The following is a 14,277-nucleotide window of genomic DNA, read 5'->3' as shown; positions in this document are numbered from 1 at the left end:
TTGAATAATTATTAAAAGCCATCCTGTACCTTAGAGAATGTGCACAATTTCCTGGCAGCTGGCAGCATCCAGGAGCAGACGGGCGCAGACAGGCTTGCCATAGGCGCGCGTCCACAGTGAATTTATGCCCCCTGCAGCAACAACTAGAGCGCTAGTCGCTCAACATGGCTGCCAGCGTCAGAATGCCCAGAATCGCGCTGGCAGCCGCTCTCCACTCAAACAGCCCTTCACAAGGCGACCGCGATGGACCGGAGAGTTGCCAGGCTCAAAATGGATTTTGCCAGAAAAATTATGAGAATACAATATGATCAGGTAAAAACGACAATAATTTTAAACATTAGTGAGCGGCGGTAGTGTCTGCTGTCTATGTCTGCCACACATTGCCATATTATGATTTTCATTTTACACTCAAAATACATGTAATATGTAAATAGGTAGCAAATGCTGGACAATCATGTAAGCATAAACTACATTCATACTGTTCTCATCTCCTTACAGGCTTACTTTCATCTAAACATCATAGCTTGTAATGTATAGCATTAAATCTCTCAAAGATCTTTCTCTCTGGTGGCATATGTGCTTAATCGGTGCTTCAAATGTAAATCATCATGTCAGACCCACAGAGCGACATATGTTGTCAAGATAAGAAGGAAAGATAGAGACAGGAGGCAGAAGAATTCACAAGCAGACTATACATGTACATGGTCCAAATACAGATCAGGATAAGACTCAAGAGTACACACAGTTTTTTTCCTAGGTTTCTCTGTTCTAAGAGAGGCAGCGGTATGCTATATACACCATATTCAGGAAAGTGGAGTTCTGGACTTTTTGGTTCCGTCCAGAGGTGTCAGGGTACAACACCCAAAGACCCCGGAGTCCCACCTGCCTTGGTGCACAAATGAACAGAAACACGGGCTTCTCGATGGTGGCGTCAAAGACCAAAGGTTTATTACTGCAGGGACACAGAAGTCACAGAATCTACACACGGGCAGAATCTAGGAGACTGTTCGATTTGTACAAAGTGGGTTGCTCCTTATATACTAAAAATTGTGCTCTAGGCAAATATTTCACATGTCGGTACATTCCCAAACCTTTGTGTCTCTAAACAATAAATATTTGGCGTTACACAGGAACTGTCGATAATATCTGATACCAAACATCACGAAGAGGGGTTCCCACCAGTCCATCACAATCCCTTGTCAATATTGCATTCAAGACCCGGACCGCCTCATCGTAAAGTTCGTTACCTCCCCCTAATAAAGGCCCAGAAGGAAAGGAGCAGAGCCAGGTGCAGAAGATAGAAAAGCGGGATAAGAGATGTTTGTGGGTTGTAAATGGGCAAGGCTACCGGCTTCGGCCGCCTAATCATGATCAGGTACAATGGACAGGAAAACCAGTTCAGGTGGGCTGGCCTCGGGCAGAGGAGGCAGCCTTTGTCGAGTCATGCAGCTTCAGCGTGATCTGGTTTAAGGTGCACGTGTCATGTAAGAGGTGAATCTCCGGCTAAGGCTACGTGTCCTTAATCAAAGTGAAGTGAATGAAATGATCAGAGGCTATTGCATATGTGAGGGCAAGGAACCACAAAATGGCGGCCATGATCTTAAGATGGATGCCGTGTGTATATCAGAAATGTGTCAGTGGAAGGAGTGCTCTTGCTCGTAGCGTAGCGAAAACACTAGGATATACTAAATGGATCATTTGCGGTTCGCTGATACTAATTTTATGTATTTCCGACAAACTTGAAAACACGGGTTCAAGTCGTCACGGAACCGTCACGGAACCTCAGACCCTCCTTTTGCCCTTACATAGGCAATTACTCAATCTATGTCTGAATCTAGTTCTATGCTCATCAGGTCAGTGACATGCTGTTGTATCATCATCCTTTCTCGTGTCTTTTCTCCAAATGCAGGTGGTTTCCTAAAACAGGTTGTAGCACAAAGACTACACAGAGCAGGACCACACTGGATAATCAGACAACATGAGAATAGTAATATCAAGATGACACCAATGACCATTAGAACCTTCCATCCCCACGCTGAGATCAGAGTCCAAACCCACTCCATAAAGGACCAGTTTCCCTCATCTACATGTATGGAGTCCGAAATCTTGTGCAACTTAGAGATCGCCTCGTAAACTGTTGGAGCATTATTAGGAATAAAGACACAGCAGCTCGATTGGATCATTCTGCATACCCCACCTCGATCTGCAAGTATAACATCTAGAACCATACGGTTCTGCAATGTCATGAGCCTATCCGCCTGAAGCTCAGCTGTCAGATTGCTAAGGGCACCAGCAGTTTCGGTAATAGTAGATTCAACTACCCGTGTTAGCTGACGTATGTTTCTACTATTGGCCATAGGCCCCCAGAACGGAAGGAAGCCTTTGAAGAAGTCTCCAGCTTCCTGACCAGCTGTATCTTCCTTGCTGAAGACACCTCTCGCTACTCTTGTTCTGTGGTAATCAGGTGAAGCAGTGTATGTCGGAGGCAATAATCGAGCAATATAACATGATCCTGAGAAGTCGGCAGGCAACCATGTATAAGCTCTGTCTCGACAAATGAAATAGGTACCCCTAGCAGTAAGAAAGGCAGGGGAAGAGTTAGCCGGAAACACATAAGTCTCTACGCACTCACTCCTCCCTAGCTGAGCTCTCGGATTTCTCCCATTACCTTGCAAACAGACCTGACCTCGGTGAGGTACGACCCAGATTGGAGTTGAGCTTTTACGCTTGCTTTCTCCTAAACTAAGGCGATACTCTGAAGTATTCCAACTTAAATATACTCGCAATTCGTCTCTAGGGTATGATGGAGTATTATTGACGTCCTTGACCATGTCAATAATTCCCTGGACTAAAGCTTTGTTGGCAGAGTTATATTTAGTGGAACGTGGTGGACGTGGAGGATAGGTCTCAAGAGCATAAGCAAAGATGGTTTGAAGGGCCTGAAATGATCCATTGTAGCTGAAAGGCAAAACCAGATAGGGAATACCTTTATCCATAGTGTGGGGTATCAAGCCACACACCCAACAGTCTGTCGTGTTAACTACCAGTTGGTGTTGGTGCAAGAGCTGTACAAAAGTATTATTAATGAATTCTGAGCGTCGAGCTTGCTCATGTTCCGGAAACGAATGAAAAGAGTGTATAGAAGAAACAGTAGAAATAGCAGGATCAAGGGGAGGTACTGTAGATACTGGCACAAAAATGAAATTTATGCTAAAGACAATTCCACCCACCAGTGTTGCTAAAACAATCAAAAATGTAATGGCACATTGCATCAAGAAACATTTGCTATGAAGAATTCTATTTAGTCTGTTTCTGCGAACGTAAATCACATTTTCTCGTTGCAGCGCAGGAAGTTCCATCTTCTACAATCCGCTCGCGACCACTGATGATGTGTACGTAGATGAAAATGCCTCTGTCAGCCCTGGGAGTTCCCAGTACTAACAGAAAGATCGACCTTGTGTCAGACCCCTGCAAATTCAAACTAGGCACACAGCCACGACCCTACGGCTACCCAGACGGCAAGGCAATTTTAAAAACAATAAACAATAACAAACTTCCTGGCTGAAGGCAAAAGTTCAAAAAATATATATATATATCAAAATCACAGTATGCAGTTGCCTGCTTTATTAGTCCTTTTTATGGCTTCTAAGGTTGTATCTTTTCTTCGCTGGTACTGTTTGATCGGAAAATAGTGTATCACTAGCAGCTGTTGCAGAGTTTACGTTCGCAGATGGCAAAGTTTCTTCTGATGCTGGAGACAAATTTTCAATGTTCAAAGCAGTCTTTTCAAGAGGAGAGTCACGTTTCAAAGTGTCAGAAATCAAATCGGCATCGCTGAAAGGGACAAATTTCGGAGTTGTTTCAGCTTCGGAGGCACCAATTCCCTTCTTCACCCAGTCGTCGTAGGGCAGCGGCAGTGGAACACGCTTTACGTGAGAAGCGTGGATCCAGTGCTTGCGACCAGCAACACGTACAGCTGTCCTCGTCGCCAGCAGGATTTGGAAGGGGCCGATGTAGCGAGGCTGAAGATTCTTTGTCCTCGCAAAATTTCTGACCACCACGTGGTCGCCGGGTTTCAGCTGATGCCCTGGACTCTCCGGAGGTTTTGGCAAAGCATCAAAGACCTGTTGATGAATAAGACTTAATTTAGCAGTCAAGTCGTAAAGATAGTCTATCAACATAGGATATTCAATGGAGCAGAATTGTTTAGGCCTTGGCACACCCCAGACATTTGCCGGGCGGCCAAATACAATCTCATATGGAGAAAGCCCTATTCTAGAATGCACTGTTGCTCTCGTTGATAACAAGGCCAAAGGAAGTGCGTCTGGCCAAGCCAAACCTGTGGATGCTTGAATTTTGGCTATTTTAAGCTTGAGGGTGCCATTGTAACCCTCGACTAAACCAGCAGACTGGGGATGGTTCGCACTATGAAATTTTTGTTTCAATCCTAGACCAGCACACACACTCTGCATAACTTTCCCTATAAACTCACTTCCGTTATCTGACCATACAATCCGTGGCATTCCAAACCTAGGGAAAAATTCTTTGAGAAGAATTTTGGCAGTTGATAAAGCAGTGTTGTCCTTTAGTGGGTATGCTTCTATCCACCTGGAAAAAGCACAAACCACCACCAGGACGTATTTTAAATTGTTGCAGCGTTCCATGTGAATGAAGTCTAACTGTATTACTTCAAAGGGGCAGGAAGGAGGAGCGAAATGACCAGCTGGAGTTGGAATTCCCTTGCCAGGATTATGCATCAAGCACACCATACAATTTTTCACCACTCTCTCTGCACACTTACTGATTCCCTCATTCTTCCAAACCGGAGCTAACATCTTACATATCCCTTTAGAACTTATGTGCGCCACTCCATGCGCCATCGTCACTACTGCAAGCACATACGCATCAGGCAACATCCAACGCTGCTGTTCTGTCAAATCGATCCAACATCCATTCGAGTCCAATTTGCCCGTACTTTCTCTCCATACGCGTTTCTCTTCCTCAGTCGCTTCTTTCTGAATCTCTTTCACACTTTCCATTGTGTCCTCACACATTCCAGACTCAGCAATCCATCTTGCAGACGTAGCAACATACATTCTACTCATCATGTCTCTAGCTGTCTGTTTAGCGGTTTCATCAGCAAAGGCATTTCCCCGACCAACATCATCCGTGATTGCTTTATGAGCACTGCACTTTACAATCGCAACTTCAGTCGGTAAGGTTAGAGATTCTAACAAGTCGTTAACTAGCTGACCATGTTGAATCTTAGTCCCATGGGACGTAATGAAACCCCTTTCTCTCCACAACCGGCCAAAACTATGGGCCACGCCAAATGCGTACTGACTATCTGTAAACACATTCACTCTCTTTCCCTCAGCTAAAACACACGCTCTCGTAAGAGCTATTAACTCTGCAGCTTGGGCAGAATTCTGACTCACTCTTGCAGTCTCCACAATCGTCTTCAAAGTCGTTACCGCGTAGGCAGCAGTCACATCACCATTCTCCAATTTAAAACATGACCCGTCCACATACAGCGTACCATCTGGGTCGGATAGAGGAGTATCTCTCAAGTCGATACGACCTTTTGTCTCTTCTTCCGTTTTGAAATAACAGTCATGTGGCTCAGAATCACTCGACTCTTGATCAGTCGGCAACAATGTTGCTGGGTTCAATACATTGCATCTTTTGATCTGAATATGACTCGCTAATAACGTCAGCTCGTAACCAGATAATCTCGCACTAGTAAGGTGTTGTGTCTTCGTTCGGTTCATGAGTGTGTCCACTGCATGAGGAACCATGACCACTAGCATATTGTTCATCACCAAACCAGCAGATTGTCGAATGGAAGCTGCAGCTGCCGCTGTAGCCCTCAAACAACTAGGCAATGCTCTAGCTACCGGATCTAATGTTGATGAGAAATACGCACAAGGGCGTTGTTTATCACCAAACTTCTGTGTCAAGACACTCAACGCGCAACCTTCTCTTTCGTGAACGTAGAGCGTGAATGGCTTACTGTAATCAGGTGTGCCCAATACAGGAGCTGAACACAAAGCTTTTCGTAATTCAGCAAAACTCTCTTGACATTCATCAGACCATGGCACCGGACTCGGAACATTTTTCCCAGTCAAAGCTACCAATGGCTTTGCTAAAAGTGAAAAATTTGGAATCCACTGCCTACAGTAGGAGGTAATACCTAGAAAGGCACGTACTTCCCTCTGTGTGCGTGGAACACTCATCTGCGTAATTGCTTTTATTCTTTCTGGGGTCAACTTCCTTCCCTCCTTTGACAAGAGATGACCTAAATAGGTTACTTCTTGGCAGCAATATTGCATTTTGGAAGGTGACACCTTATGATTCAAATTAGACAAATGATGCAATAGTGAAATTGTAGCTGCTTTGCAAGTTTCCTTGTCATCGGCAGCCACCAAAAGATCATCTACGTATTGTACTAGGGCAGAACCTGGAGGAAGGACAAAAGAATCTAACTGGCTTTTTAAAGCTTGACTGTAAATAGATGGACTTTCACAGTAGCCTTGTGGAGCGCGTTTAAATCTGAAACTGCGACCTCCTAAACAGAAGCCAAAAATATCTCTGCTTTCCTCGGCTATCGGAATGCTGAAAAAGGCATTCTTCAAGTCGATGACTGAGAACCATGTAGCTGTAGCAGGAATCAATGTTAACAAAGCAGTAATGTCTGGCACTACAGGAAACTGCGGAATTACAATCTTATTAACTTCTCTAAGGTCTATGACAAACCTATAGACTGGAGGCTTTGTAGGATCTGTTCGTTTCAAAATCGGCAATACAGGACTATTACAAACATTTCCTCGCGTTTCTTCAACCACACCTTTTTTAATCAAATCTTGCACAATCAATAAGAGTGCACGCTCACCTTCATTCGATATTTTATATTGAGGAATTCTTGGAAATTTCACATTCGCTTTCAAAGTTACTACATACGGTGGAATCTCTAGTAGACCTACATCATTGGGACCAGTCGCCCAAAGAGAATCAGGGAGTGAACGTAGCTCCGGCGGGAGTTTGTCCATTGACAAGTACATCGGAGAGGTGAGTCTTTTACCCAAAGTAAGCTGTACTCCTTCCGGAGAACAGTACAATGTCGCATATAGTCGTTTTAACAAATCTAAACCAAGCAGATTTTCATTACAACCTGTCGTCAAAATTAAGGGTGCTTTCAATTGACACGGTCCAACAGAAATAGACAAAGGACCAGATATCGGGTTGTACACAGGGGCGCCTGAAAAACCTACGGAAACATTTGTTGAGCCAGACAAAGGTGCGCCAGGGAGTTTCGCATGCATGATAGAACTTTTTGCGGCACCAGTATCCAACAGAAACGGTTCGACTACACCTGATGTTGCTACTGCGACATAAGGCCCACTCTGATCCACTGGAACTGATACTACTCCCTCTCTCTGTCTATGGCTGTCCTAGTACCCATTTTGTTGAAATCCCTCTTCAACTTCACAATAATCCTCAACAAGATATTGCTGAGATCTATTCTGTTGAGCTGACTGTACATTTCGCTGATCAAAGTGATTAGAAGGACGATCATTAGTTTGTGGAGGCATAGCACCTCGTCCCCGACCTCTAGAATTCTGTGCAAAACCACCACGACCTCTCTGAGCTGCTGCCGCATTATTTTGCGCTAAAATCTGACAATCATTTTTATAGTGACCCTCTTTCTTACAGTACGCACACTGATTCCACTGATATTGAGGCCTGGTCGAATTATAATCTGTCTTTTGATACGAATTCTGTTGCATATTAGTCTGATTCGTGCGAGGCGGATACGCCTGCTGTAAAAGAACTTTAGTCTTTAAATCTTTCGTTTTCTTCTCTGATTTCTCCTTTTCCTCTTTATCCCTATTTTCATAGTACTGTGCAGTCGCAAGTATTTGCGCTGTCGTAGATACAGCCCACGCACTTTCTGAGTCTTTCAATTTATTGCATAATTCGGGTAACAAATTATGCACAAATTTATCGACAAACAATCTCTGTCCTCCTTCAGTGCTCATATCCTGACCACTATGGTCTACAAAAGTCTCTTCGAACCTCGTGAAGAAGTCGGAGACACTTTCGTCTTTCTTCTGCTTGCATGCGGATAATTTATCCCAATTAACACGCAATGCTGGCATCAGAGTCTTCATTAAATCTATTATTCTGCCAGGAAGATTAGCAATTAGGGGTTCGGGTTTCGCACCACCTATTTGTTGAGCATCTGCTGCAGTGATAGCTGCCCAATCACCACCTAAAGCAGCCTGATGATCCTCTCTACGAATTTTAGCCCACACTGGTTGTGGAACTACATTACCAAACAACATATCAATGTCGGCTAAGTTCATTATACAAGCCTCAACTGTCTGTGTCAATTCCTTGTAATATCCGGCTGGATTCTTACGTGGATCTGGCAAGGCCTGTTTCACTGCTAACACTTCTGCTCGCTTCCACGGAATATGTATCCATACTCTTTGGAACTGTGCTGGAGCAGCTGCAATACCCGCATTATCATCACGTTGTACTGCTTCGCGCCAAATTGGAGGAACTTCCCTCATAGGATATTGGCGACTTAGCTTCATTCTACCTTTCTCTAAATCTCTCGGCGAACGAAGAGATGGATCATTCCTAAAACTCAAAATGAGTTCCATCGCTTCCTTTATATTATCGCCCACTATCATTCCAGCAGCAAACTCTTTTTGAATCTTAATTAAATCTTCCAAATCTGATTCGACATCGTCTTCTTCTATTTCCTCACGCAACAACGAGCACATCTCGTCGAAGACGTATCGCTGTGTTGGCTCTCCCCATTGCATAAATGTCTCTAACACATCTTTCGTACTATATCTTCTAACTTTTGTAATCCATCTGAGAGCTGTGGAGTCTAAAACTCCCCGTTCCTCAGTACTTGGAAGCTGACTCCGTCTCTGAACAGAGTCAGGAGTAGGAGTCTTAATCAAGGTTTTATATATAGGAGACAGCATATTAGTAACAGAATCAGTAATTCTTCGACGAACAGAAAGTGGAGTTAGTACACTCGCAGACATAGAGAACGCAGTAGAGGTAGGAATAGATGACGAAACAGTAGGAGTATCGAGGAAAATAGTTTGAGGACCAATAGGTACAGTGGTAGGTATAGGAGCGGGCAGTGCAGGAAGAGGAGGAGCTGTAGGAACATTTACATTCACCACAGGAGGTATAGGAACTTGATTCTGAGGAACAAGAACACCAGGTTGTCCAGCAACCGGCAATTGAACATTCGGTATAAGTGGAGCCGCAGCACCTTGTGCATACGGTGGAGGCGACCGTAACAGATAAGATAGCAGAGGATCGTTTTCGGAATCCTCCAGTATCTTAGCCATTTTCGATGGCAAGGCAGGATAGCACTTGTCAATCGCTAAGTTACGCTCTCTAATGGCTACATCTATGGCTTTCTCACACTCGTTAGCCTGCAACTGCTTAGTCGCTTGCTCTAGAGTTAACTCTTCTAGTTCTTTTTGCTCTTTTTTCAACCTTTTCATTTCTCTCTGTTTGGATTCTTTCCGCCAATAACGAAAAGAGTCAAACATTGCCGGCCGGGCTTTCTTCCTAAACAATTTCGCTTCTAAATTGTCGAGAATCTCTTGTTCAAAACTACCATGCAGTGGCCAACTAAGGACACCATCCTTCTTACAATAACGGACCCATATCTCATTATAAGTTATAGGACCCACACCATACTTACAATATAGGTCATATAGGGGAGTCCCAATCGGAGGAACCAGACAGGAATCCTCTAATTGTGAGTCACTGTTGCAACTAAAACAAGACAACATTTTCCGACTTACCATTCTCAGTCCGGAACACAAAACAAACAAAACACGAAACAAATTGTGCACTTGAACCAAGAACTTAGGCCTACCAAAACGAACTGATGTATCGATACCCAAAACTGAACCAAATAGATTATCGTAACCAGAACAACTAGTGATAATCTTACAAAACCAAACCAAACCAAGAACCGATCAAGGATTTTTAACAATCCTCACAAAAGTAACCAGCTAGCTATCACTAAATACTTAACTGAGGCACTGAAGACGTCACCAAGGAGAAACCCGTCACGTTTCGCCGTACTAAGGACTGCACCACTTCGGGTCCAAGACAGGGCGACGGTCAAGGCAACGGCCCACTGCAGCCGTCCTGAACGGGAACCCTCGTGGAAGAGAACTTCAGGGCCACTTTTGCGATATGCCGGGATCGATGAAGTGGGGCGCCTCCCTCAGGAATCTTCACACGAAGCTTCTCGAACTCTTCAGGCTTTTGGACCGGTACCGAATGACGTCGCCCCACGTTGGGCGCCAATTGGAGTTCTGGACTTTTTGGTTCCGTCCAGAGGTGTCAGGGTACAACACCCAAAGACCCCGGAGTCCCACCTGCCTTGGTGCACAAATGAACAGAAACACGGGCTTCTCGATGGTGGCGTCAAAGACCAAAGGTTTATTACTGCAGGGACACAGAAGTCACAGAATCTACACACGGGCAGAATCTAGGAGACTGTTCGATTTGTACAAAGTGGGTTGCTCCTTATATACTAAAAATTGTGCTCTAGGCAAATATTTCACATGTCGGTACATTCCCAAACCTTTGTGTCTCTAAACAATAAATATTTGGCGTTACACAGGAACTGTCGATAATATCTGATACCAAACATCACGAAGAGGGGTTCCCACCAGTCCATCACAATCCCTTGTCAATATTGCATTCAAGACCCGGACCGCCTCATCGTAAAGTTCGTTACCTCCCCCTAATAAAGGCCCAGAAGGAAAGGAGCAGAGCCAGGTGCAGAAGATAGAAAAGCGGGATAAGAGATGTTTGTGGGTTGTAAATGGGCAAGGCTACCGGCTTCGGCCGCCTAATCATGATCAGGTACAATGGACAGGAAAACCAGTTCAGGTGGGCTGGCCTCGGGCAGAGGAGGCAGCCTTTGTCGAGTCATGCAGCTTCAGCGTGATCTGGTTTAAGGTGCACGTGTCATGTAAGAGGTGAATCTCCGGCTAAGGCTACGTGTCCTTAATCAAAGTGAAGTGAATGAAATGATCAGAGGCTATTGCATATGTGAGGGCAAGGAACCACAAAATGGCGGCCATGATCTTAAGATGGATGCCGTGTGTATATCAGAAATGTGTCAGTGGAAGGAGTGCTCTTGCTCGTAGCGTAGCGAAAACACTAGGATATACTAAATGGATCATTTGCGGTTCGCTGATACTAATTTTATGTATTTCCGACAAACTTGAAAACACGGGTTCAAGTCGTCACGGAACCGTCACGGAACCTCAAAAGCACCTGGCTGGTCTTGAGCACCATAAGACATAAGATCCGAATTGATGATAATCTTTCCCCTCTTACAGGAACAACAATTGATGTGGCCATCCTTTCCAGTGCAACACAGACACATGGATGTAATGTGGAAGGCACAAGTTTGTGCATTGAAGAGCACAGTGAGCAGGGCTAGAAAGACCCTGGAAAGTTGCATGTTAACCCTTCTTTTGGGAAGGTGAGCATCTGTAACACAAATGTTACGACTGTGAAGCAAGAGAATAAGACTGGTGCAGACATTCACATGGAGGTAACTTTGCATTTGCTGATTTGGTGCAACCGTCACATAAATGTCGATTAGGATGGCGTCCGTCCGCCACCCCCGAAGTGGAGGGACAGTCCGCAGGGGCAGCGGCGTTCCCTCCATAGGAATTAGGATGTGACCGCCACCCTGAAGGTCACATCCTGTATATCTAACATTGCGGCGGGTGCTGCTTAAAGCAGCATCCGCCGCAAAGTTAAAAATGCATGCTTCGCATGAGCATACACAAAGCGGCAGGCACCGCGCGATGCCCGCCGGTTTGTGCATGCACATGCAGGGGGGTACCATAGGTACCCCCCATGTGCACCCCATACCCCAACATCCTGGGGGCCCGCAAGGGCCCCCCAGAAGCAAAGGTCCACATGCTTTTCCATGGCGAAATATCCGCCGCGGAAAAGCATGTCTCCGCACCCATCATAATATGGTTGGCGTGTCTTGCAGACACCGCCACCATATTGTGGTCCACACCCCACGGATCAGCGGCGGACGGACCTGCCTTCCGCCGCTGATCCCACCGCCATCATAATCTGGCGGTGGGTGTTTTCAAGGACCGCGGCGGTGAATCCACAACCTCCGGGCCGGCGGTGGCTTCCACTGGCCCGGAGGATGCGGATTTACCGCCATCATAATCGACCCCTTAGTGTGGGCAAGGACATGCCAATATAGCCTTAGTCAATGTACAATCATAATTCCCTTTTGTGAGTTTAATTCTTTTAGCCTGCTGATCCACTTATTGGTCCATATTTTATTAAAGCCACACCTACCTTCACGAGGCTTGATTAAGAGTTCAGTGTAAATAAAAATCCTCTATATTAGAGGTTAGTTTGATGACTAATAAGCAGAAGAATTGTTTCTCTTGACTTCATAATTCTGGCTACCCTTAAAGTATTAATAATGTTAGAATTTAGACTTAATGTAGAAATAGTCATTACATTTCAATTTACAATATAATCATTTACTTGCTCGCTCTCATGCAAAGTACCCAAAGTCAATCTACTTCAAAACTTGGCTCATATTTCATTTTAGACTTTGTAACCAATAATGTTTTATTTATTTTCAGATGGGAGATATCAATCAAAGTTACGGAGCAGAATTTGTTCTTGTGGGGTTCTCTGATCTCTCCAACTGGCGATTTCCCATCTTTGTTGGATTCCTGCTGTTGTATCTAATAGCTGTTTCTGGTAACCTTACTGTCATATCTGTCATTTACTCAGAGTCACAACTTCACACACCCATGTACTTCTTTCTTACAAACTTGTCTTTTGTAGACATCTCTTACGCTTCTGTCACAATCCCAAAAATGCTGGCTAGCTTCTTTGTTTCAAAAACACGAATTACTCTTAAGGACTGCCTGCTGCAGGTGCACTTTTTCATGGCCATGATTGCAATAGAATTCCTTCTGCTGACCATCATGTCTTTTGATCGCTATGTAGCTATCTGCAATCCCTTACAGTACACAATGATAATGAATAGATCTGTGTGTCTGCGTATGGCCACCGGAGCATGGATTTTAGGCCTCCTGGAGCCAATATTTCACACTGTTCTTTTATCCACATTCTCCTTCTGTAAGACTCATGAAATTAACCACTTCTTCTGTGACATTGCTGCCCTGCTGACACTTTCCTGCACCAGCACTCGTACCATTGAAACAATGACTTTCATCCTTGCCGTGATATTGGTAATATTCTCATGGATTTTAATCATCACTTCATACATCAAAATCATCTCAGCTATTCTGAAAATGCAGACCACTACCCAGAGGCAAAAGGCCTTCTCCACTTGTGCCTCTCACCTCACAGTTGTTATTTTATTTTACGGAGCCATCATGTTTGTCTATGTAAGGCCAATCTCGATGTACTCAGTAAGTGAGAGCAAAATTTTCTTCTTGGTCTACAATGGAGTAGTCCCTTTGTGCAACCCCATAATCTACACTCTTAAAAACAAAGAGTTCAAAGATGCTTTGAAAAGAAGAACAGGTGGAAGATCACAGAATAAGGAATGAGCCTGAGATACAATTATATTGCATATTTATTTGTTATGACTTTTATTTTACACTCAAAATACATGGATCATTACTAGGATTTATGGGTTATAAAGGTTTGATCTAGCCTAAGAGGCCGGGGCAGGAATGGGTGCATACATAACTTCAGGCATTGCATAATGGGAGGCAGTCTGCATATTAAATAAGGGCTCATATTAAAAGAGAGGTCTATATTTTTCCTTATATATGGGTTAACTTTGATGCTCACAGGTGTATTTTCTAAATTAGTAATGAACATCTGGGTGGATAGTCCCATGGACAGGGCTTTCATAGTTTAAAGTGTACCATGAGGACAGTAGGTTTCAGGTAAATAAATGAGAAAATGTGTATACAATGGCATTTGTTCCTGTTCTTAAAATCCCTAAACATGGCACTGCATGTGCACCTTCTAAATTACCATTCTGAACACAATAGACCTGATTCACAAACTGCACTTTTGTAGTACATTTTGTAATACTACCTAATGTACAACAAAGCATACTACATTTTGCTAATTTTGCCTATACTTCTATGTGCGGTGTTGTCTGCCCACAACTGCAGAGTGTTTGCTCATGTAAGTATAGATTTTAATCTCAAATATAGGATGGACACAGGGGAGTGG

The 14,277-nt window shown here is 44.1% G+C and overlaps 1 protein-coding gene across 1 annotated transcript; it reads left to right on the top strand.

The window, feature by feature from the left end:
* Nucleotides 1–243: 243 nt before the first annotated feature.
* LOC147700715 (olfactory receptor 5J3-like) lies at nucleotides 244–13,637 on the top strand. The gene is made up of 2 exons (XM_086929193.1): nucleotides 244–312; nucleotides 12,696–13,637. Exons 1-2 carry the CDS (start codon nucleotides 244–246, stop codon nucleotides 13,635–13,637), a joined length of 1,011 nt encoding a protein of 336 aa, XP_086785319.1.
* Nucleotides 13,638–14,277: the final 640 nt, after the last annotated feature.

This window comes from Lissotriton vulgaris, chromosome 7 (assembly GCF_964263255.1).
Source record: "Lissotriton vulgaris chromosome 7, aLisVul1.2, whole genome shotgun sequence".
Taxonomy (NCBI): Eukaryota; Metazoa; Chordata; class Amphibia; order Caudata; family Salamandridae; genus Lissotriton; species Lissotriton vulgaris.
This window is presented reverse-complemented; position numbering and strand designations above follow the sequence as displayed.

What these genes read in the sequence shown, in the direction of transcription:
- LOC147700715 (XM_086929193.1), top strand. Translation starts at nt 244, where the DNA reads ATGGACCGGAGAGTTGCCAGGCTCAAAATGGATTTTGCCAGAAAAATT. An exon ending in TGAGAATACAATATGATCAG is followed by an intron (nt 313 to 12,695) that starts GTAAAAACGACA and finishes ATTTATTTTCAG; the next exon opens with ATGGGAGATATCAATCAAAG.